This window comes from Amia ocellicauda, chromosome 3 (assembly GCF_036373705.1).
Source record: "Amia ocellicauda isolate fAmiCal2 chromosome 3, fAmiCal2.hap1, whole genome shotgun sequence".
Lineage (NCBI taxonomy): Eukaryota > Metazoa > Chordata > Actinopteri > Amiiformes > Amiidae > Amia > Amia ocellicauda.
Genome location: NC_089852.1, coordinates 30,694,170 through 30,719,086, shown reverse-complemented (window position 1 = coordinate 30,719,086; position 24,917 = coordinate 30,694,170). Strand labels below are relative to the sequence as shown.

The following is a 24,917-nucleotide window of genomic DNA, read 5'->3' as shown; positions in this document are numbered from 1 at the left end:
GCTGGTGTATAGTTTCCCTCTCTCCTGTGCTGTGAGCCATCGCTGCTTCTGTAGCCTTGACGTTTGCTTTTCAGCATCTGCACAATGCTATTCAGAACATCAATAATCATAAAGGCACATTCTGCGGTCACCTATTTTATGTTCTATCAATAATCCGAGGAGTGTTGTTAGTCTCCGGGGAGGAAATAAACAAACTTTTCTCTCTCTCTCTCGCTTTACAGTCGGCAATTGCAGTGAGGGCAGTCTGATGTTTGCGGTTGTTTTATAATCGTTTTCGTTTTGCACAGTGGGAAATCTTGTTCTTGATTATATGTGAGATTGTGCCTCAACAGGTTCTTGGGTTTGCAGCAGGTGCCCCGGTCTTCTCTGTAGCTCTGTGTTTTCTGAGGCAATGATAAGAAAATGCCGGGCCAGTTAGAGGGATGGGCTGACTGAAGAGCAGGGGAAGGAAATAAAAATATGAGAGGACGAAACCTTTTCTCTTTGGTTCTCAAGGTCGAGTGTTGAGCACTTCACCAGCTGAAGAACTGAAAAGCAAACATAAACAGAAGAGCAGGGCTGCCCACTCCCACTCAAGGGCGGGAGACACAGCACGGCCTGTAATGGCCCTGGGAGAACACGCACCTAGACTGCCTTAGCTCCCAAACACCTCTCTGGAGATACGGATTTCCTTTCCACGCAGCTGTGTGTGAGGAAGGGGTTGTGAGTAGCGACCAGCTCGAGGACCGGCGACACAGTTATGTGAGTGCACCTGTTTTATGGAGGATTGCAGAAAAATGTCAACGCTGACGTCATTCCACAGTCCTCAGTGCAATGTAAATTTATATGTACTCTATATTATTTATATATTGAAGTACAGCGTTTTATACTGTAAACCCTTCCTTCCCTGAGGGCTCTTTCCTTACATTACTATTCTCATGGTGACTCGGTGTACATGCGGTTTGCAGATTGTTGTTCAGTATGATCCTCTTGAACTAGGCTGTGGAGAACAGTTTCCTCTTGTGCAAACCCCTAGATCGGTTTGAAGCCAGGGCAGGTGTTTCAGACTCGGGACATTCCTAGGAGCATTGCGTTTCTGCTCTCTTCCAGACGCTCTGTTTGCCTTGCAGTTGGCGGAGTTCAGACAGGAGTCACGGCGACTTGCATGCTTCCCAGTGGTTGTGGCCCGATGACACACATTCCAGAACGGGCCTGCCAAGGGCGGGGCAGCTGCCATGGGCAGGGTCAGCTACTGCCGAGGGAGGCCTTCATATCCCAACTGTGCTGCTAGGGGAGGTTTATGTTTGCCCTGACACCATATGCAGGATTTAAATTTTGATATGAATATACAGCATCGGACATAGACACCAGTTACTGTAAATCCACACAGATATTTCTCGATGTTGGCAGCAGCAGCATCAATAGAGAGAGAGAGCAGAGAGCTGAGGGGTAGGTCCTAGTGTGGGACAGGACACCCCCAGACAAAGGGCTTTGATGAACAACCTTCGGGTGGTATGGCGCTAAGAAGTGCTGAAAGCTTACCAAGGCTGCACCGAAGTGCTGTAGATTTGCAGTTGTAGCTTCAGTAATGTATTTGGTCATGGGGCAGCCTGTCACCAAAAGTCAGCACTTCTGCGGCTCTGAAATGGTCAGGATTTATTTCCTCGATCATGCTAATCTAGCGTGTGAGATGATCCCGGCTCTGTGGCTGTGATTTCTGCTGGGGGAGGCAACTATAGCCTTATCAGCACAGGCTCCTGTCCTCTCTGCCGCCCCTCCTTTTGGCAGGCCCTGCTGCTATGGGTGGAGGAGGTCCAGCACACTGAGGGTGAGTCTAGCTGCCCGTGACCCCAGGTCACACTGCTCAGTGCTGTGTGAACCAAAGTGGGCCGTACACTTCACACGGCGGTGACAGATTTCTCTTCAGCTGGATGTCCAGTGGAGTGGAGCATGAAAATCTGACAATGTAAGGGGGTCTCCTGACAGAGATTCACAGGGAGGGTTAATGTTGGGTTCATGAAACCTCCAATGCTGGGCGCAGTGTTAGGAACCTGCTCTGAAGGACTCTAATGCATTTCATCTGTAAATGCGTTTGTGATCTGCACTAACATGATTTTAAATCCCCCTTTTCATCCACTGCACTCCTAACCTACCAGCAATAAAGTACCATGGTTTTATAGTGCTGCTCCGCTTAACTAGAAAAAAATACACGCTAAGAATAGGGATTGATTGATGATGGAGTGTATTAAACAAGTAGAACTACTTATCTGCCTAAACAGTGATTCCACATTGACATCAATGAGCAGCAACACAATTGTCTAGTTTGGAGAAGTAAAACAGAATAAGTTCAGGGTGGATCAGCCACAACACAGGAAAACCCCACCTGTGTGAAAGGTGCTTTTTTACACAGCAGTTGCTGGCAAATCTCAATTGTCTGTGAAACTGCCAGTTTGAATCAGGATTCTCTGCAGGAAATGATGTAATGTTCTGCAAGGACTAAAATAAGACCTCAGCCAGGCGGCCCAGTGTGGCAGGCTGTGCGCCGCCTCGAGGGGGACTGTGTGCTCAGTGCAACGTGCGCACACTCGCAGATGGAGACTCGGTACGGAGGGGCAGCAGGGTGGTTGTAGAGGTTGGTGCTGGAACAGTACATTCATCTTCCTGTCCTCTTGGCTTTGGAAGGCTCGTCCCGATAGGCTTCAGTAGAGCACAGAGCAGGACCTTATCCCTGTGAGGTCTGTTACTCCTAAACCCAGACACAGCGACTCACTGGAAGAAAAACAAAACAGAATAAATTACGTTTCATTTTTGCGCCTTGGTGATTATGTGTCAAAATGTACTCGGCAGTCCCTGTTTCTTTTCTGTGAGTCGGTGGCTCGTCCCCTCCGTGGTCGCCTGTCCTTGCCCACTGCTGTAATCTGACCTCAGCGCGGGGCCCCCGGAGGATATCGTGACGGGGGCCAATTAGGTTTCCACTGTCCTGAACCTCAGTGGTACAGGGTGGCTGGCAGGGGCTGCACCACAGTCGTGCGCCTCGCTGTCTTGTGTAGGAAGTTCACCCTGTTTTTTTCCGACATGTCATCCATCCCTTATGGCAGCAGCTCCTGCCCAGACAAACGAAACGGGAGCACAAAGATATCCAATCAGTTCTTCTTTCAGGACTATTTCCAGCTGAGCGTACAACTGAGATGAGTAAAGATGGCGCCTCCTAGATCCTTTACTGGATATTGTGTGACACTTGTTCTTTGTTTTTTTGTGTTTTTTTTTAAACACAAATGAGTAACTTAGTCTTCCCAGCCCTACAGGAGGAATTGATGTAATTGAGATTAGTATTATAGGCTGCCTGTGTGCTGTCCCGTTGTGTGACTAGCGTGCATCAGTCCTTTCGATGGATTGCATGGATGGGCTCTGGCACTGGCACCTCTGTGTTTTTCCTCCAAAGTGCATTCGAATCTCAGGGTGAGATCAGGTCTGCCTCTGTTGGTCTATCACTGTCTTTTAGAACAGGCAGAGAGAGAGACAGACGTTCTCCGGGATTGTAACAGCAGTAAGCGGTGAAACCTGAGTAAACGCAAGCTGTGTGGAATTATCCCCCCTCCGAACACGAGGACATCAAAGCATTCTCTGCCACTTAGGAACCGGCTTTCTTTGCATCCTGTGGAGCAGTGCTGGGATCACACTCTGTGGAGAGGGAGAGGTGTTCTGTGTAGAGGCGCACAATGCTCCTCTCAGCAGTCTAGCACAGAGGGCCCCCAATCAGGCGAACCCGAACAAAAAGAAAGTAAAAGAGAGAAACACTTTACACCGTTATTGTATTTTTTGCACCTGTTTGCATCAGATACCTCTCTGAGGAATGCTGCATTAAATTAAAAGCAAAGCTGTCTCTCTGGGGACAGCGGTGGAACATTTGTGGTGAATGTACTGTGAATTGTTTTCTTATTGTGCCAGTGGATTCATCTGTAGAACATTAATTATTATTGTTTGTTAGCCAGCGTTTGAAGTTGTCCTTTCCAGGGTCACTGGTATGATTTATAATTAAACAGCTATATGATGTCTTCAGAAGCAGAAAAGTCCTCTTAAATTAGGATCTCAAGACAGCACCATGCTATCGTGCCTGAGGACTTTTTAGGAACTGGTGCGCCTCCTACTAACACACTCTGGGGAAATCTGCAGAAACACGACCAGTAATAATAATAGTAGTAATAGTCTTTCAAAGAATTAAGTATCCAGCCAGGCTTTTTCTCATGTGCATTGCTGCTGAGGGGGCGTGGCTGGTGTGGAGTGGCCCCGCCTCAGCTCCTGAGTGACACGTCTGTGTTGGCTTGTCTTTGGCAGGGCTGGATGACTGTCTGCAGCAGTACATCAAGAACTTTGAGCGGGAGAAGATCAGTGGTGACCAGCTGCTGCGCATCACACACCAGGAGCTGGAGGACCTGGGCGTGTCCAGGATCGGACACCAAGAGCTCATCTTGGAGGCTGTGGACCTGCTCTGTGCCCTGGTGAGCTGGTCAGCACACTGTCACCACACTGACATACGCACACTCTCACTGTCTCTGCACTGCCACTGAACTCACATACTGACACTCTCACTGTACTTCACATTAACACACTGACAATGTCACTGCATGGACACTGAATTAACACACTGACAGTGTCACTGCATGGACACTCCATTAACACACTGAAAATGTCACACAATGACACTGCATTGACACACTGACAGTGTCTGTGCACAGACACTGCATTGACACACTGACGCTGTGCAGAAACAGATCTGTGAAAGTCTAATTGTATGCTTCACAGGTGAAAAGAAAAGACAAACCAAAGGTGAAACCAGACAGTTGCTGATTCAAATGTGTTATAGTTCAAATTCTCTCTGTCCTTGGTGGGACCAACATCTAGCGTGCTCTGGTTGCCATGTGGTTTCCCTTAAGTCTTCAAACACTCTCCTGTCGTCACCAAGAGCATTAAACGACGCTCTCTGTTACCTGTGAATCTGTCGTGTGTGTGTTTGCATCCTCACAACCCAGCATGAAGCCAGCTCTCAGTGAGTCTGTCAGTCTCCTTTCTGGTCAGTACTGTGCACAACTCATCGCAGCCACTACAGGCCTGTAACAGAGGTGGCAGGCAGCAAGGGGCTCGGCACAGCACCGCAGGGTTTTATCAGTATGAAAAAAATACAAATGTAATGGTGCCACAGCAGTGCAGTGCGCAACACACTGAGAAGCACACTGAGACACTTGTTTAGCCTGGGGGAGCAGGAAATAAGTTTTTTAATGAATGAGGCAGCAGTTTTAGTGACACTCACAGCGATTCCTCAACATCAAAGGGGGCCATTAAATGAGCGATCCATACTGAACTGGATCCACACCAGACTGGAGGATCGATCACACTCATCAGGTTCCCATTAGACAGGCATCCATTCCTATCCGGGCCCAGGCGGTCTGGGCAGACGAGGGGACCTTTGCCCAACGAGGTTTTTTCCCCCCATACGAAAACCTCCTCCAAAGATAACATCTGCTTACCCGCGGCTGTATCTGCCAGGCTGGCCGAGAGGCTGCAGTCCGCCGACACACAACCGCTGACGTCTCTGCTGGAGCTCTGCTTTCTTCACTGTAGCTTCCACGCTGCCACCGCCCCCCTCTCCCTCGGTGGCGGTGACATCACGCTGCCTAACCAGGGTTTGTGAAAAATCCAAATTTGTTTCTATAAGCAATGACGTCAAACTGAAAAGCAATTAAAAAAAAGCAAAAACCCTGGTAATCTCCTGCGGGTATTATATTGAGTTTATGTAAACGAACGTGTTGTTGTTCATATAGGATTATTATTTTTTTTTATACACGTAGGAACCAGAGGACCGCTTTCAATAACGCCGGGTTTTACAAATAGTGCTGGTCTGGCCCTTGTGTTCAGGGATTATGCACAACATGTCAGTCTTGGTGGTTCAGATACAAAACTGAAAATACATCCTGTAGAGAAAAGAAAAAACACAGCTGTGAATCGAAACAAGAGGAAATATCTATTGGTAGACTAGATCAACCTTTACATGCTGCACACCAGCGTGTCTGTCCCGGGCCCAGGCCTCATCATTCAGCTCTTCTGCAGTCGTGCAACATCTGGCCAGAAGAGAGGATAGTGTGTAGGTGATGCTGGGTGGCAGCAGCAGTGGTTTCTGCAGGGACCCTCGTGTGACACAATGGCGCTGAGGTCTCCCTCCAGCCCACGGCCCTCCCAGGTGTGATGTGCAGCCCCAGCCATGAGCCGGAGAATTGGGCAGCCGTGAGAAGACGTGTTTGTGCCTCATGGTCCTGGCTCTCCTCTTACCCAGGCTTCCTCAGTGCTGCAGCTCGGCGTGTTGGATTTTATTCCAGGAGCATTTAGGGCTTTTTTAAAATTTCTTCTCACTTGTTTCAGGTTTCCCTTTATCAGGAGACATAACATGCTAGAATCCATTTAGTTAAAGAAAACCCCAACAGGTGTCTCATACACACACACACGCTTACACACACACACACACACACACAGTCTCTCATACACACACACACACACACACACACACACAGTCTCTCACACACATAGAGAGTCCTGCACACACACACACGTGAGAGACAGCCAAGGGTGTGTGTGCCCAGGCATATGAGAAGTGTGTGAGTCGATGAGTGTAGCAGAAGTAGGCACCCTACCCCACCTCTGGGCACATACAGAACCCCAGCCCACTAATGCCTCGCTGTAGTTTTAAAGAGGGGGTGGCGGTGACAATATCCTCTCCAGGGACTCGCTCGCTCGCTCCTCGCAGGAAGTGTTCGCTCGGCCGCAGGACCCTCACAGTAACACCTGCGATGTTCAGCGCTGCGGGGCTGCGGAGACGGTTGCCGTGGAAACCAGAAGAGAAAAGAAAGAAAGAAACTTGGCCCGAGCAATTATGTGTGCGTGATCGGAGGGAGAGAAAACAGTGAAACTAGCCCACCGGCCAGTGTTGTTCGTGCCCAGGTTTCCAGAAGCCTTCATTTACATCTGCATGGTGTTAGCAGTGAGGTGCAATGGGTCACACACGCCTAACAAAATCGGTCTAGGACTGTGGCACAGGGATCGCTGTCTGCTGATGTGATGTTTGCTTCTCTTGCGTCTCAGTGGGACTCCGCAGGTCTCTGATCCCTCTTACAGGGGAGAAATGCCTACATCAGCACTGCAGGACTTATAGCACATCTCTGTATTTTCTCTGAGATGCTGATATTTGTGTGCCTATAAAACATAAAAGCCAAGTTTGTTTGTTTTTTATACCAGTTTTGTTCTTCAAGGCGTGGGTTTCCATTTCATTGACAGACAGAAGCCTAAAGCATTTTTTCTTTTCTGCCATTTGAAGAAAAAGAGAACAAGGGGCTTTAAAATTACGAAAAGAAGATTTGCAAGGGAGTGCAGCAGACACATCTCGCGTCGCGACTCCACAGTGCCAGGGCTGTGTCTCTTCCTGTGCCCCCCCATCGGCTGAGAACGTGGCATCGTCATCCCCTGGCACCACTGTCCCCAAACACAGGGGTCATTCACAGCAGCGCTGGCTGTGTCATCAGGCCTCACTTCTGTCAGCAGTGACCAGTGGCTTGATCCAGGGCTGGCACAGAGAGCCCACGGGGCAGCGGGTTGATCCAGGTTGCAGGTGATACAAGCTGCAGGGCTGAAACTTGAAATTAATAATAACTCTACACTTTCAGCATTGCTCTGTGAGGACAGGGGGCAGGGTTGGGGGGCTGCAGGAATTATGCAATAGCACGGGCCTAAGATGAGAACGCTGGCACGTGTGTAAGAGCTGGTCCTCGATGGATGTGCAGTTTAATCGCCAGCCATCAGGGCAGCTCAGTGCTCATATGGTGGTTTAATTCAGGAGCCAGATATTTATGTGGCTTTTAAACTTGAGAGGTGGGTAATTACATAATTTCCAATCTGTTAATTCAGTCCAGATGATTTATCTTTCTTATTACTTCTTCGTGTTTTTGTTTTTTTTGGTTGTTTCTTTTTCGATTTTGCTCTGTGTTTTTTCCCTGAGCTTTCCCTATCAGCCCAGTGGCAGAACTGCCGATGATTGTGTATGCTTTATTTAATTCTGTATTCATATTATATTTAAAGAGACCTAATCCACATGAGCTGCTCCTGCCGGCAGTGTGACTCAACTCAATCATCCTGTCTGCCCAAATATATATATATATATATATATATATATATATAGTTATTTATATACAAACTATTTGTCTGTGTATATAGGACATCATTTAAATATAGATCATGTTATTTTGCTTGAGAGATATTATATGAATGCACTTTATAAGCTGTGTATGTTAGGATGGTCAGACTTGGATCAGTCTCCACCAAAGCCCGGTCTGTGTTTCTCGGCTGACCGCGGTGCCGGCTGGGTCTGTGCGGTCTCAGAGCCGGGGGAGCTGTGGGCTCACTGTGCCTCCCCAGTCCTGCATGGCCTGGCGGCTCTGAATACCCGAATCTTCCGCCTGCTGCACTATTAGAATACAGTGACCTCATTTCTACAGTTGACAGGAGCAGCGCCCGCCGTCTTAGTTTATCGGCGCTTCACGCTGTGTTGCTGTAATTTAAGCACCTGAAGGTTTGTGTATACATGTGTGCACTGAGCCTCGGAGAGCTCGGCAGGATTGCACCGTGGTGTCGGCTGCAAATGATGACATCCTACTCTTTTTATTTAATTGTTTTTTTTATGGGATATATATATCTATATTTGCAAGCCAGCTTTACTAATAAAGATACATTGCACCCTGGGAGTATTCACATGATACTGTAAGGTCTCCCAGAGTATTTTCCAGATTAATCCTCCCACCTGGTGTGAGTTGTGGGCATTGGAAAGATCAGTGTTATATATAATACCACCCCTACAAGCAGGTTTCTAGTTGAAAATGTTCTGTGCCGAGCAGTCAGAAGGTTTTGCATGTTTTTTTGCTTGGCAATTATTTCCCCAGGCTCGCCTCTACAGCGTTGATTGCAGTGAAAGCAGCCTTGTATGTTTCAGAAACCTGCCACGGGTCCACAGGCGCAACGCAATAGCACATTGAAGAACATGAAGCGCCACTGAAAACTGACAGGCTGTTATCTGGGATCTGCTGTTACTGACCCTTCACTTGCCAGCACCCAGACAAGCTGAGTAACTTGGCCAAAACAAAAACGACAAAACACTGGTGTTTTAAATGTTGCCTGGGTTGGATGTGACTAAATGAGTGTCAAAGCTGAGATTTACCGTGCCCTCTGTCTCCTTTGCAGAACTACGGTCTGGAGACGGAGAACCTGAAGACCCTGTCCCACAAGCTCAACGCCTCGGCCAAGAACCTGCAGAACTTCATCACGGGCCGGCGGCGGAGCGGCCACTACGATGGCAGAACAACCAGGAAGCTGCCCAATGACTTCTTGACCTCGGTGGTGGACCTCATTGGGGCAGCCAAGAGCCTCCTGGCGTGGTTGGATAGGTAAGTCTTGCAAAGTGCTGCCCTGCCCAGTTCTGCCCTGCCACGCACTGTCCTGCCACGCACCGCACTCTCCTGCCCTGTCCTGCCACACACTGCATTGTCCTGCCTGCGTTACACTCACCCGCCCCACGGTCTCCAGCGCGTGTGCCTCAGAGTTCAATGTGTTCAGGCTGCTTTGTGTGAGAACTGAAAGGTGCAGGACTGCCAGTGAGTCTGTTCTGCCCAGTGGAGAACAACAGCCACTCCTTGTCATCCTTTACTTGATGATTTACAGCATTTTTACCTAAAAAGTCTGTCCTCGTCATCTGCAGCTGATTTCAGAGAGAGAGAGGAGAGGGAGAGAGAGGGATGCATATTGCACTTAAAGACAGAAAGAGAGGTCCTCATCCAGTGACAACACAATTTAATCAGTAGGAGCACCATTAATAATCACATTTCTTATAATCTAATGTTACTTATAATTAGATTTCTCTGCGGCCCATTCAATCTGGCACAGACTCGTCCTAATGCCTAATGCCCATTTCCTTCTCCTGTGTGCTTCACCCCGGCCCATTGTCTCAGTGAAGCATTTTCATTGCCTCCCCCGTGAGCCGCAGCCCCAGTTTATATTGCACAGTTGACCTTGTGCTGTCCTCCCTCTGGTGAAGGGCTTCCCTGATTTAGACGCACTATTTCAGCAGCCTTAAGACTCTCTCCCCTTTTATTTTTTTCTCTCTCTTTCTCCACTTGCTATTTAATTCATTTAATCCCAGATAATGATCACAGATTCTTAGGCTAGTGTAATGTCTTACCTGTAATATCCCTGCTCAGGAGCTTACGGAGTCTAGAGTTGTGCGTTGGGTGTTTTGAAGTTGTGTTTGATTGATCTCCCATGTTGTTTCTGTTGAGCAGTGAGAGGCAGGACCCACACTGTGATAATCAATGGTTTGTACTGACTGGATCTTCAGTGGCTCGGGTTCTAGTCACTGGGCTGGTCAGGATACACACTTGTCATATCCAGGTAAACACAGTTTCTAGGGGTTTGGGAGTGTTACACTGAGCGACAAAATTGTAACATTTATAGCTACCTTTGAATTAAAACTTAGTTTTAGTTTTGATTGGAGTGATTGATTTAAATTGATTTCTTTAAAAATAAATGTTTTTCCTTGAAAGGCTCACGCACTCAAGCTGAAACCTTGCTCTTCAGCAGTGTAGCAGACTCCACGATAGATTTGTGATGTTTGCTTTAGTGAGACAGAGAACGAGGAAGCCAGGGGGGTAAAGTGTGTCTCTGTGAGTACAGACAGGCAGCAGCGGTGTGCGTGTGTGTGTGCGTGTGTGTGTGTATGTGTGTGTGCGTGCGTGTCCACTTAGACACTACGAGGCCCCAGTGTAGATTCTTGAGTCGAGTCTGAAGAGCCGTGTTGTATTTACTTCCTTACATAACCTCCTGTGAGCCATAGGACAGCAGACAAAACATGACTAAAATGTTATGTAACTTCTTTAGTGTTGGAAAGCACTCTGGTGGCTTGTGATGGATCCCAGCCCCAGTTCGTACCTTGCCCACATGCCAGCGCCACAGCCAGCCTGTCAGTGTTTTTGTCTGTTAAGATCATTAACATCTCTGAATCACAAACGCAGACGTGCCGCTACATTCCCCGCTGTAAATGCTATGCAGATCTCGTTGTATAACACAGTATAGGCAAGGACTGTGAACCAATGCCCACGGCCGGCTGTGGGAACATATCAGCCTTCTTTGACCTTCTTGTAAGAAAGGCACACTGAATGGCTGATTCACTTTCGGAGATGAAGCAGAAACGTAAATGCAGAAGCTTGCATGGGGCTTTGCAAGAGCAAAGATTACAGAAAGCTCTTTTCTGTTCCAGGGCATTGTGCAGTGTGCCTCTTACTTTGAATGACAGGTTTTGTCATTTAAAGAAAATGACTAAAACGGAAGAATAATAAAACAAACAGGGCCGGGATGGTAAGAGGTGGTTTTCCAAGAGTGTGAAGGCTGTGGTCGCCCTGACAGAGACGGGAGAGGAGGCGGGTCAGCCGTCAAAGCCTGGGCTTTAGGAATGACTGTCTTTTGACAGTTTAATTGAAGAATGTGGTGGCATCCAGTGCACTGAAGTCCTCTTAATGTGTTCCGCAAATTTGAGATACACAAGCGGATGCTCTTAACGACCTCCCTACCTCCCTCCGCTCCCTGCCTCTCTGCCAGTCCCTCCCCTCTTTCTCTCTCTGAAACTGTGTGTAATTTTCATTACGCATGGCCCTCTACACACACTTTTCTACTGTATTAAAAGCTTTATTAGGAGATGCATCCTGGAGTACATTGACATGGCTGAAGCAGCTACAGTGTCTTTAGTCCCTCCTATATTACTTTTAAAAAACACCCAAGTGTGTGTGTGTGTGTATGTGTTTGTATGTACGTGTGTGCATGTGTGAAAGTGTGTGTATATGTAAATGTATGTATATATGTCTCTCTGTATGTGTATCTGTGTGTGTGTATATACATTTCAGAACCTCTGCTCAATTCATAAATTAGTTGCTGAGCCAAATTTGCATCCTGTCTGATCTCTCCAAAGGCTCTCCCAGCCCCGATCGCAGGACACGGGCTGTCAGTTTCGCTCCAGTCAGGCAGAGGACTTGCACAGGAAGGCAAGTCCCAGGGCAGCTGAATATATGGGGCAGGATTAGGAGCTTCAGATACCACATAGAAATATTAAGGACAAATAGAAAATTCAAATGGCAATAAGTGTATTAATGTGCTCCCCCGGCACACTCCCTAAACTGCGCTGGTGCCTCCCCACGCTGGCCTCATAGCAAGTGCCAACAAGCTGGCCACAAATGTAACTGGGTCGGACCCGGACGGACCCGCCTCTCCTATTGATTATACTGGAGCCAGTCAGAACCGGCCCGGGGTGCCAGTGGACTGTGAGACTTTCCAAAGGGGCCAAAAGCAGACCTGGAATACGGCTTTGTTTGCTCCTGGCCATGCACAGGCATAAAACTTTTAATGGGCTTAACCTAACCTAATTGCTCTTCGGGTCCTGCAGGATCCAACACAATTAAGTGCAGAGAAGCCGACGCTGGTGAGAAAGAAGAGGCAACGTGAAGGATTTATTATGTTTTCTTGTAACCGCATAAAACCGCATCTGTTTTATGGATGCATTTTAATAACCAGTAACTTAGCTGGGGATTTGCCATCCAAAGTCTCCCTTTTTGTACTGATCAAAAGGACAACAACAAGAAAAAGATCAATTGGTTATTTTTTTGGTGATGGCCTTGATGGCAGTCTGGTTTCTCTGCTCCCGTGGTGCGTTACTTCAGACTGGGGGTGGGAGAGGGTGGGCCTGGGACAGGTTCACGGCATGCATCTCTCAATGACCCTTAAATCAGAGTGTCCCCGGACTTGGGTTTGAAGACCCGTCTCAAGGAACCCTCAAGATCTGTTCGGGTTGTCCCTGTAAAGGCCTGGCAATAGATGCCTTTGTGAAAGAAAAGCAACCCTCTGTACACTTCACATGCACTGGGAAGTCTGCTAGAACTACCTCTGATGTACTTTTAATTTTATTCAACCAATCTGAGGCATGCTTGATTTACTATTTTTGGTACTTTTAGTATACCTTCAGAAAGCAGACTTCAATTTCAGGAGTTCACAGAGTGTTCTTCAGTGTCGCCCTGGGTAAGGGTGTCTGCTAAGAACTAAATAATAATAATCAACATCTATTTACTCTCAATATACTCACCAGCATTGTACATGCATTGCGTATAAGGATGTTAAATTACCTTACCGTAAGTACAAGTACAAGATAGGCACATTTAATGAAGAATGAAAAATCTGCCCTTTGTATTATACTGGATTTATTGGTACTAGCCGTGCGCAATTGTAATTTGGGTGTTATATTGTAATTGACATATTTGCGTTGGTTCAGTTGTCAGTCGAATCTAGAGAAGGGGTCTCCACCGCAGGAGTTATGGAGAACACAGATGCGGCTTATTTTTAAATTGTGCTGTATATATATTATGTTATTTTATGTTTTTTTTTGTTTTACTGCATTACATGCATTTCTGTTGTTGTTTCTCGTGCTACTGGTGGTTATATCTGCGAGCGGCCGTGTGCCCCTGCTTATAAATATTGCTCCGAAGACAAAGAGGTGGAGGAGTTGCCTGGTAATTATACAGGGGAGATTCTCTGGGTGAGTGACTGACAGCAAGTTGGGATCTGCATGCATGTAAGAATGCATTACAATGTATTATTGTCCAAAATAACACTTAATTTTCCCATCAGAATGATTATGCATGCTACACTTTAGGTGACAGAGAGCATATGATTCACACCGCCCAAATTAAAAACACATACTTTACTCTGTCTCGCTTTCTACTTCGTGATTCACCTCTAAGTTATTGTTTCTGCCCCTCATATTCTGTATAAATAATACTGTTTAATCTGGAATTGTGAAGACTGTATTCCCTTGTGAGAGATATAATAGCTTGCTTACAGTGACTTTGTCAATGTCCCCGAGGCGTTGAGGAAGAACGAGGAGTTCTTGCTGCCTGCTACTGTTACTATGCTTGTGTGTGAGAGAGAAAGAGTCCCCCACACAGGGAGCACGGAGCTGGTTCTGCGTCCCTGTGATGCCAGCTAATAACGTTAGCTGTTTTCTAAGTGATATCCTGCTTTAAAACTAAGCAGAAAAATAAAAGGGCAAAAAACAAACACTAAGTCCTATTATCACATGAATAAAATCAACTATAAAGTCACTGAGCACAGCATGATATGATTCTTAGGAAACAGCAGGAAAGATGCACCAGTGAACAGCGAAATGGGTCGAGTGAATCCATTGGTGAGTGAGAACATTGGGGTTCGCTTTGATTTGATGTATTATCATCTTGGAAAGTAAAACTGGGGAACTGTGCAGAAGACTGAATGTTCCTCAAGCAGCTTTCCACCCTGGATGCCAATGGCCTACATTTCCTAACTCGGAGCTGAGATAGCATGAAGGTTAAAAAATAGAGGGGGAAAATGAAATTAATTGAAATCCTGATGTAAAAATATACAGCCTCTCTTGGCCTGGGTGGCAGTTATGTTAAGTCTGGTCTTCGGAGGAATGTGTGTGTGTAATATTTAAAATAGCTTTAGTATTTTTTTCTTCACCTCCAAGCAGACGCGATCCTTGAGCAAGCTCTGTCAGCTGTGCCTGTTCAAAGGGTGTTGTGTCAGGCTGTCAGTGTCAGCAGGTCATCATCAGACACACCCTTACAGCTCTGGCCTAGAGTCCCAGAGTGTGCCAGCTGCCCTCTGGGTACACCCTTGCTCTGGCCCTGGAAAACACCCTCTGTCTTTTGCATTTCCTTTTCTTCAAGTGTTAGGGAGAAGAAGAAGAATAAGAAGAAGAATGTTCTGGAGAATTTCAAGCAAATAAAGTGTCGCGTCAGTCATAGCTGCTTTGACTGGGTGAATTTACAGGTGCTACGTCCAAACAACTGGAGACACGTTCAGGCTGGTTTGCCAGGATGTTCTTTTTGTTTTATTCTATTATTATTTTGGACGTATTTCCGTACAGGTCTCTCTGTCATGCCCAGTGCGGCGATCCTTCCTAGAACAGGCCCCTCGATCTCTGTCGTTGTCTAGTCTTCTCGGCCCGAATAAGAATTTTCTAATGGTTTAATTCCAGGTGCTACTTCTTTTTCAGGTCTCCCTTCGCAGCCGTGACTGATTATTCTGTAACAAGGAACAACGTGATCCAGCTGTGCCTGGAGCTCACGACCATCGTACAACAGGTATTGTCCTGCCTCAGCCTCGCACCTTGTTGAACACCCCCCCCACAAAAAGAGTATTTACATGCTGTATACCCCTCCTCCACACTGGGGATGGCGCTGTGTGGGAATAAATATTTCAACTCCAGTCAATTAGAAAACAACTACGTTTTCTAATACTGTATTCCATATAAAATTGTAATCTTCCTTTTAAGTTTCAGGAGGGCATTTTCAGATGTCCACTAGGGGCTGCTCATTGCCTCATTAAAACCAGGGAGGCCAGGTTCTGATGTTTCACTCCCGATTCCTTTGTTTTCTAGTTTGTAGCATAGATTAAAGTCCTGGTCAAGGGAAATAAACTCTTCCAACTAATTAGATTCCAACACATAAAATAAAAATAAACAATACAATCAATATGTGTCACATCCTGCTGAGTACTGGTGTTAGAAACAAGTAAATAATCATAAAATAATCGACGACGAGAGCCTGTTGGAGCTCCGGGCCCAGCGCTGGTTATCCCTCCTCTCGTTTTCCTTTCTATAGACACATCCGAAAGGAGCAGCAGAAAATCATTAAAAATAATTAGGAGGATAACAACAGATTTATCAAGGACAAAGACTTAATGTGTTTAAACTGTCATGACAGGTAATTCCCCCCCCCAAGTGCATCTCAGTCATTTTCTCAATCAGCAGGGAGTCTGTCACTCTCCCATGTGGGATTTCTGGGATATCATTGTGCCATTAGCATCCGGGATCTGCTCTGTGTCCAAACAGAATTAGGTCAGCAGTACATTGCTGAAGTAGGGGAAGTATTGGGAACAGGAGGGTAGATTTTCTAACAGGAATCTCTCTCTTTCTCTCTCTCATTTGAAAGGAAACGTTTTTCATTTGTATTTTTTTTTTTTAACAATGGGTAGATTGCAGAGGTTTAAAAATAGCATCCTCAGCCAGACCTTGTGTGTCTTGGTGTTCTTGCTACAGGTGTAGGTGGGATTGTCAGAGCTAGGAAGCTTAAGGAAAATTTCCTCAGCACATAACAAAGGATTTGAATTTTGATGCCAACCAAGCAGCAGTAAATACATGCAGGGAGATATTCTGGGTTTGAATCCTCAGATAAGTGACAGGCACCTCTATAACACAGAGACAACCTGCAGCAGGAATTAAACGCCTCAACTGTGAGGAGAGCTGGCTGGCTTTCTTCTGTGTGTGTGACCTCAATATAATTAAAACACAAACACACGCGCGCACACACACTCAAGGAAAGATCTGTGTCCTCCTGGTCTACAGAGAGACTTGCCTGGCTCTTCTCCCTTATAGCCCAGCTAAGTACAGCATTTCTCTGCTTTTTTTTCTTTCTTTCATTGTTTTTCTTTTTAAGAGCCATAAATACAGATGCCTGTAATTACACTGGCAAGCCTGCAGCGTGACGAGGCCTGCAGGTCCAGTCGGTCATTATTGTTATTCTTAATCACAGAGCCACGGAGTGGACCCTGGCAAGGCCGCTGCTCTGAAATAGCTTTATGGAAGTTCACTGAGGGCGGAGCTCCAGCAGCCTCTGTGTATCTGGTACAGAGAGGGGCGAAATACAGACACCCCAGCATTGCTGCACAGCACCTTTTCTAGGTCATCTTCTTCAACACATTTTTATGCTTTTTTTTGTCTTGATTTAATGACATTCTCTGTAGTTTTGCTATTGAGAGGGAATTGCATTCCCCACGTCCCTTATTCCCTTATTACACCTCTTGAAACGTTCCCTTCTCTTTTCTTTCTTTTTTTTTTTTTTAATGGGCCTATTTTTTTCTAAGAAATATAATCTGAGAGTGAGGATTCGATGTCCCTGTGGCTTCCTTCTCGCTTTCTGGAGCTCAGTTGTGGCTGCTATATATAGTATGTCCATCCCTGCGCTTCCTGCCCCCCGGCCGCAGGGCGTCACGCAGGGCTCGGGTCCCCTTTCCCACTGTCCTCTGAGAAGGTGGCCAGAAAACTCTCTCGCCACTTATTCAGCCTGTGGCGACCTGGAGGCTGTTCTTTGAAAGGGAATCATTGCATCATGTCCAGCAGTGATAAAATAAGTGAATAAGCAAGTAATAAAACTACATATCCATGATATGATAGTTATAATAATAATAATAATAATAATAATAATAGAGCATGCATGAGTGCAGCTGTGTGGGAGAGGGTGAGAGATCCCCCCGAATCGTATCCCTGGGCTGCAACTGCCTGAGTGGAGCTCTGCGCGGCACTGAGGTCGCAGGTCACTCAATCCTGACTCATCCGTGGCTGGGCGGCTCACGACTCGCTCCCTTTTATTCAGGTGCTTAGTCACACCACAGTGTTGCGGAGAGAAAAAACACCACCGGGGAACTAAGCCTTTGACAACACAGAGGCTCGCCAGCCATGTGAGGTATAATTCAACAGGTCCTCGTCCTTGCCACGCTGCTCTCTGTAGAGCACCGCCTCCTCTGTGGCATGAGTGTGTCAGCTCCGGTGTGTGATGGGAATGGGTGTCAGTGTGGCATTATTTTGTGTTTCATTAAAAGTGTGTTCAGGACAGTTTAATAAATGGTTAAAAAAACACATACAATGTGCAGTTTAACCCCTCCGTGGCTGCTCTCCTCCAAGTCTAAACTAACCACCAAATTTCTGAAAAAGCGTGAAGCTGCCATCCGGGGGACGACACGTCAGGTCTGGCATTGTTCTCTGCGTGTGGCGTCCATGACATCTTTGTGCTTTATTGGTGTGCTTTGTAAAAAGGGAGAATTAAATTAGACAAAGGAAGTGCTTTGAAAGGCAGCCTGAAGGTGTGCGTTTGTGGGGGAGTGGGCGTGCGGTTCCAGCAGGCCTGGTGACTCAGACTTTGTCACTCCTCTTACAAAACCCACCGGCGCTCGCAAACCCTCTTGTAAGTCATCGCCGCACGTGTTGTGGGGCAACAGCTTTTACACTAATGATAATCGGTGGGGGGGTGCAGGTTCAAAGAATGGCTATTGAGGTGCTGAATCAGATGTTTTTGCAATACATATATCTATTTTTCTATGTATTTGCCCTTGTGTGTGTGTGTATATCCATATATCTTTTCATGCTTCTGTCTTGCAGGACTGTACTGTCTACGAGACAGAGAATAAGATCCTTCATGTGGTAAGTGCTCCTGTCAGGCCCGACTGTTAGCACACAAAGAGAAGCAGTTAATCCAAGAGAGGAAAGCTGGATTCAAGGCCCAAACCCAGCTGTCTGAAATTCCAGCAATAGCTTCAGCCATGGAGAGCAGAGGGCCTGTAAATCCATGAAACTCCTTGGGTTCCATCATGTCTGATGATTGTATATGTAATTTAAATAACAAACAGACACACAAAGACTGACATGCACACGAAGTGCCGGGGAACACGTGGACGTGTGTAATGTGTGTCTGGGACATGCCTTGTCGTTTTGTTTGGTTTTGTGAAAGAGACGCACTGAGCATTTGAATTAATCTGCGGCCAGGCTGTGAATGTGCTGTTAAACACAATGTATAGCTCAAGGCTGGCTATTCCTCAGAGTTATGCATAACACCCTGAGCGGCGCACGACACTGTTGCGTAACCCTCATAAAATGTCAATATTTACACGGGCTGTAATTGATTGAGATTATGAAAGCTCTTAAACCCTACTCTTCGTAATAAATCTGGGTTTATTTGGCAGATAGGTCAGGCTGGTCAATAGCCTGTTATAAATAGACCATCCAGAATGACTCTGACATTGCATCTGAAGTGCCTGTTGGAGACATGCGCGCTGATCACTGTCAATAGGTGCACCGTCCTGTGACACAGAAAATGAAACTCAACCCAAAGCAACGCATGTCAAACATCTTACCTCCTGGTCTGTTCATTATTAATCCCAAAGAAATCAAAATATATAGATGAAATAAATGAATATATATATAAATAAGCACAATGAATATCACAGATCTGTCTATAAATACCTTCAAATGTTTGCCTTTCATTTATGAGCTTATTCTTCCCGCAACAACCCGTTGCCACAACAAAACAGACAAATAAAAAAGGCAGAAGCACATCAAATGCACAGAGAGGCCAGGCTGCAGTGCCAGTTTGTGGTGTGGTCAAAGTGAGAGCCAAAGGACTGACCAACAGTGTTATTTTAGTGTACAGATGTTTGGGCTCTATGGCAAGGGTGTGAACTCTTGGCCGAGCTCTCCAGCTGTTTCTCACGGGAGAATGTTGCCTGTTCCAGCAACTTTCACTGGCCTGATCAGACCGGATCAGAAGCATGAATAGTAATAATACTAGTTTTGTCTGTCTTTCCTTGCTGAAGGTTTTCCCAAAAATCCTGTTCCCCCTTTTTAGGCAAAGCTGAAACCGCTGTGCAGCTCCGTTCAATGACAAATCTGGCCCAATTCTGTATTAGGAATATGCGCTACAGAGATAACATCCACCGATATTGCCAAGCCATAGTACAGCTGAGGTTCATGCACTCCAACGTTTGTCACTTGGCCTGATGTGTGATCTCAAGAGAGAGGTCATTAAAGGGGGGCGCTGCCTGATCATTTCAGATCTGGTTCACGCTGCATTGTCTGGAAGAATATGTCATTGGCTTGACATGAGTTCATATTACATTCTTTAACTTTCTCTTGCAGTGCAGTGGTCTTTGACTGAATGTGCAGATTAAATCGGAAGTGTAATTTTCAGCTGAGAGCTCTCTGAGGTCAGACCTGGAGTAAACTCACCGTGTTCCCAGAATTACCCACCGCACTCTCTCCCTCACTCCACTGATGTCTCAGAGCCCAGAGTATACACTGTGTTGTGTTCTTCTTTTGTACCCGGGCACATGGCAGCAATGACAGGAGTTGGGGCGCCATACTAGTTTGGACGTGAAATCATTGCTTTATACAGCTGTGATCCTGATTCTTCCTAGTTTTCCCGTAAAATGTGCAGTTGTAGGGCACTGAACAAAGCACACTGACTACACAGTTATACTACTTAAAGCTATCTGCAACTGTAGTGGACTCTCTGACCTGTCTGCCGCTGTCTCCCTGCAGTGCAAGACTCTGTCCGGAGTGTGCGACCACATCATCTCGCTGTCCTCCGACCCCCTGGTCTCTCAGTCCGCTCATCTGGAGGTCGTGCAGCTGTCCAACATCAAGCCCAGCGATGGCCTGGTGAGAGACAACACTCCGCTCTCCCCTCTCTCTCCTTTTCCTCCTCTCCTCTCCTCTCCTTTCCCTCCTCCCTCCTCACCCCCACCCTCTTATTCCACTCTCCTCTCTCCACTTCTCCCTGTTCCCTGTCTTTATGATGTGCTGAGACCCAGGTGGTGTGTGAGACACTTCTTAGTCCATGACGTCAGTTTGGCACAGTAGCTCTTTCCACATGCAGCAAGCGGTTGCCACCGGCTTCTGAGAGGCTGTTACCAGTCCAGTCCAGGGGAGAGAGCCCCGTTCTCCTGAGGAAAGATTAATCAGCTCTGTAATTTGAAATGTCAATCCGGCACAGGAGGCGAGCGGAGTGTATTTCGGCGGCACACGGATGCGAGTGTAGGCCTGTACAATACGCTCAAGCTGCCCTCTGGTTTAAGTTATGCATACATTTGTTTGGAATAAAGCAAAAAGGAGACGCTCGTGTTTCTTTCCCCATGAGGCTCTCTTCAACGTTTTGCGACGCAGGGCTGTGTGAAGTGGAGAGAGTTCTCTGAGATTTCACCACAGTTCTGTTGTGCAGGATTACCCTAAAGTGTAGATAAATCTACATCTCCCTAAAAGGATTTGTATGCAAGCTAATATACGATTAAAACCCACCTATTTTATCGCGGAGGAAATGAATCAGTGCTGAGGTGGGGAAGGTGCAGCTTTTTATTAATGAGCGGCACTTACAGTAATACTCGACTTAACATCTGCAGCCGCCGAGAGAGAGAGTGTGTGGATATCCTTATCGCATTGTTGTTGTCGTCGTTGTTCTGTTTCTCTGTTATGACACTTTCACTTCAAGAAAGCCTGAGGCAAGTTTGCATGACACACAGTTTGCATTTGCGGCGTGACATTTGTTAGCAGCAGAGAGGGAGCGAGCGAGCAGGGCTGCCAAGGTAACTTTGTTTCCTATGCAGGATGGTGTTCACTTTAGTGGAAATTATTGCTACTATAAAAACTACAATCAGACAGCAGCGTGTGTTAAACGTGGCAGTCTAGACGGGCACTAAATCTTTCTGACCCAAAGCTGAAATCAGTTCTTCCTCAACACTTCTGGGATTGTTTCCTCTTCCTAAACTTGATAGGGAGTTTAAAGAACTCCTGTAGCCCAGTATTAGCTGGGAAAAGAGGGAAGTGATGACCACCCCTGCTCTGTCTTTTCCCGTACTTTGAAAGCCGCACACATTCATCACAAGTTGCATTGCCACCTGTTAAGAATACCTATCACCCCCCTCTTGTTTCCCTGTCAGCCTGCCTGCCTGCCTCATGTCTCTCTGGGTAGCAATACAGATCAAATGTCCTCTGGGATATTTTGAATAATGGATGCTGAATTACTGCTCTGTATGCTTTGTGTGTTTAAAACTGTTTCTTCTCCGGCTCTCGTTAAAGTGTCTCTCTGTCCTTTAGGGGATGTATATCAAATCTACCTACGATGGACTGCATGTAATCACTGGAACAACAGAAGGCGTAAGCATTCACTTTCAAGACAGACATTTTTACACACTGTGCAGAGTTTGACAGTACAGCAGGCATTCATGTGTAATGTTATAGTTACTGTACATTGTCGTGCAGTGTCTATAATCTGCTGAGGCATTTTTAACAGGAACCCGTGTCTAGGTAATAGGTGTACTGTCCCTTCATACTGTTTGCCTACATTCAGGAAGATGTACTGCCGGATTTTTCTTTTTTCATCCTGAAACAGAACAGAAAAGAAAAATGTCCCATTCATCTTTAATGGGGCTAATGAAACTCTCTTCTCCCACCATTGCCACTTATTATTATTATATTATAATAGGTTGAAAAAATACAGTGTGGTTAATTTCTACAGTATATCTTCAACATATAAAATAAATATATGGATATATTTAAATATATTCCATATATGTTGGCATATAATGTTGTCATATGAACAATATAAGGAGCGCGCAATTCTCCCACATATATATTAATTCCTATCATAGGTGTGTCCTCTCTGTGATTTAAAACAATGTGTAAAAAAAGGAAAAGCAGGAATGTTGTATATGATTCACTGAAGAGACACAATACAAACCTGTAATAAGGAGGAGTGAAAGATGCCTGAGGAGGCCCTGCTGTTTCCAAGTGGAGCTCCCTGCACTGAGATGAGCTGCGCACATCTGCCATTCACATCCTGACTGGCACAGGTCGTGTCGGTATTGCAAGAGACCCGGCGGAACCACGCTGGTATTAAACCTCCGCATCGCAAAGCAATCCTTCAGAGCAGCGGTCGCTCAGGCTGGCTGTCGAAATCTTAATCCCGATCTGGCTTCTAGTCCACCCACGTTCCCTGTGGCTTAGTGTTGCTCATTTAAAGTTATGGTTCTTATTTTAGACTTTGGTTTCACTTGCGAAAGCTCACTCAGTAAATAACGCAGTGCTACGGTATCGTGCCAGCGCATGTGGACCCTCTGATTCAGCACCGTTCTGATGATCCCTGTTTTTCATTCCTTTTTCCACCCATGAGGTGTGCAGTTACACATACATACACTGCGACCGGCATCAGAACAAACCTGGAACTGGACATTTACTTTCTGTGTGACATGGGGCTCCTTTCTCTCTCACCCTTCCCACCTCCTGGCAGAAACCATCAGTCTGGTGTGTCGACGTTTAGGTTTTAATCCTGGCCTTAGTGTTTCTGTGGTCGGAGATTAGTGAGAACAAACCCACAGGGAAGAGAGGCAAGGTGAATGGCAAGAGGAAAGGGGCTTTGTGCTCGGGCTGAGCTCTGATCATGCTCTTCTCCACAGAGAAGGATTTAAATGAGCTCTCTGCTGGCAGAGATAGTTGTGCGCAGTATTTTCTAGAGCAGGGCACCAACATTGAATGGCTGGTGTTGGCATCACCCTGTAAGAATCACAGTGAAGCTGCTCAAATCCTGCAACCCTTATAGTCAATATCTGATTGATTTGATTTATTAATGTTAACAAAGAGGGAGTGGTGGGATTCCAGATTAGTGTTAACCTCTCCTCTGTAGCATCTTTTTTTCCAGAGAAAACAAAAACAAAACCCCATAAACAAACTAACAAAAACAATCTGCAAACCCCCTGGACTGTACTTTGTTCAGCTGGTTGGCAGGGGAGAGGAGGTAATCTGATTACTGGGATGAATGCCGGTGCAGCTGTTTTCCTGTGCAATGCCAGCCCACTGGAACAGCAGGCGGGACGCTGGCTGGTGGGTTCCTGCAGACAGTGCCCAGTGCAGGGGGGCTACAGGGAGAGGGCGGCAGGGTCAGCCTTGGGTAGGGAGAGCGCACAGTTCCCCCTGAAGAGCAGTCTAACATGAAGTCTGTCTGTCTTGCTCTCTTCAGTCTCCTGCAGATCGGTGCAAGAAGATTCACGCAGGGGATGAAGTCATTCAAGTTAATCATCAGACTGTGGTGCGTATCCCTGATCTTATTATCATCTCTCCCTCTCTCTCCCTCTCTCTCTCTCTCTCTCCCTCTCTCTCTCTCTCTCTCTCTCTTTCTCTCTCTATCTACATCTGTATCTACCGATCTACCTACCTATCTAAATTCCCTGTTGCATTTAATGTTTTGTAACATGTTAAAACAGATGTACCAAGTACTTACTTTGAAGTATATATATTAATCATCTGTGTTTTTTTTGTGTTTTGACGAAGGCTGATAATACAGCAGATGGTAGTTTAATGTTAAAGAGATAAATAAAAATAGGAGAAGAATTAAAGCCCACTTGATTTATCTTGCCTTATTTGCCAAGGACCCTGAGCCTCTCAGCTTATATAAACGAATTAACTAATAACTACGGTGGCCCGTTGGGGCCATGACCAATAAAAATACATAACAGATAGAAAGTTTAAAATCCTGAAGAAATGAGATGAAATTATGACAATCGTTCGTGTTGTGGAGATGACGCTGGCTGTCGTCAATGAGCCACACTAGACAAACAGCTGAGCAAGTCATTTTCTTCCTGATGTGGCCTTCCCCAGACTCAGGCTGTGCAGAGCTGTGACGCTGTGCATATTGACTGGTGGCCACATCTGTTCGGTACACACAGACACTTCAGTCGAGATGCTTTCCCAGCTCCCAGTTTCAGAGTCCTGGCTGTTTTATATGCTCTGCATGACGCTGATGGGCTGGCCATTGTCACTGCCTTGCTTGTGTGGGTTGTCCTGAGTGTAGAGGTGTCCAGTACAGGGGGAAAGGTGGCAGGCGGGCCCTGACGCCCCATGTCCTGCTTCACACAGGAAGGCGTTCATTCTGCGCTCTGCGCTCTCCCCAGGGCATAGAGTGAGGGTGCTTTTGACGTGATGCAGGTACAGTGGATTTGTTTGTCACGAGGATCTGCGCATGTATGTTCCGGAGTATAGGAGCACTGTGGTCAATTCTTCCGAATTCCTGAATTGTGCCGCAGGGGGAGCAGCCAGCAGGCAGGACCCTGTGGTGTTCATCACCCTGCTTCATACAGACATGAATGATTCACTGTGACCATATGTGGTTTATTCTGGACTCCCAAAGGGAACCGCTTTAATTTTTGCCGCTCTGGTGGTATAAAACACGGGGGCT

The 24,917-nt window shown here is 46.3% G+C and overlaps 1 protein-coding gene across 4 annotated transcripts in view; it reads left to right on the top strand.

The window, feature by feature from the left end:
• LOC136746497 (connector enhancer of kinase suppressor of ras 2) overlaps positions 1 to 24,917 on the top strand; it is an 87,655-nt gene that overhangs the window by 22,701 nt on the left and 40,037 nt on the right. For 2 of the 4 annotated variants that reach the window (XM_066699030.1, XM_066699028.1), the window contains exons 2-8: positions 4,315 to 4,478; positions 9,256 to 9,458; positions 15,140 to 15,227; positions 18,299 to 18,340; positions 20,234 to 20,353; positions 21,785 to 21,844; positions 23,703 to 23,771. In XM_066699030.1, the coding sequence (XP_066555127.1) occupies positions 4,315 to 4,478; positions 9,256 to 9,458; positions 15,140 to 15,227; positions 18,299 to 18,340; positions 20,234 to 20,353; positions 21,785 to 21,844; positions 23,703 to 23,771 (746 nt within the window). Of the gene's footprint in view, positions 1 to 4,314; positions 4,479 to 9,255; positions 9,459 to 15,121; positions 15,228 to 18,298; positions 18,341 to 20,233; positions 20,354 to 21,784; positions 21,845 to 23,702; positions 23,772 to 24,917 lie in introns of all 4 variants that reach the window. The other 2 variants (XM_066699029.1, XM_066699027.1) reach the window with 1 other exon arrangement.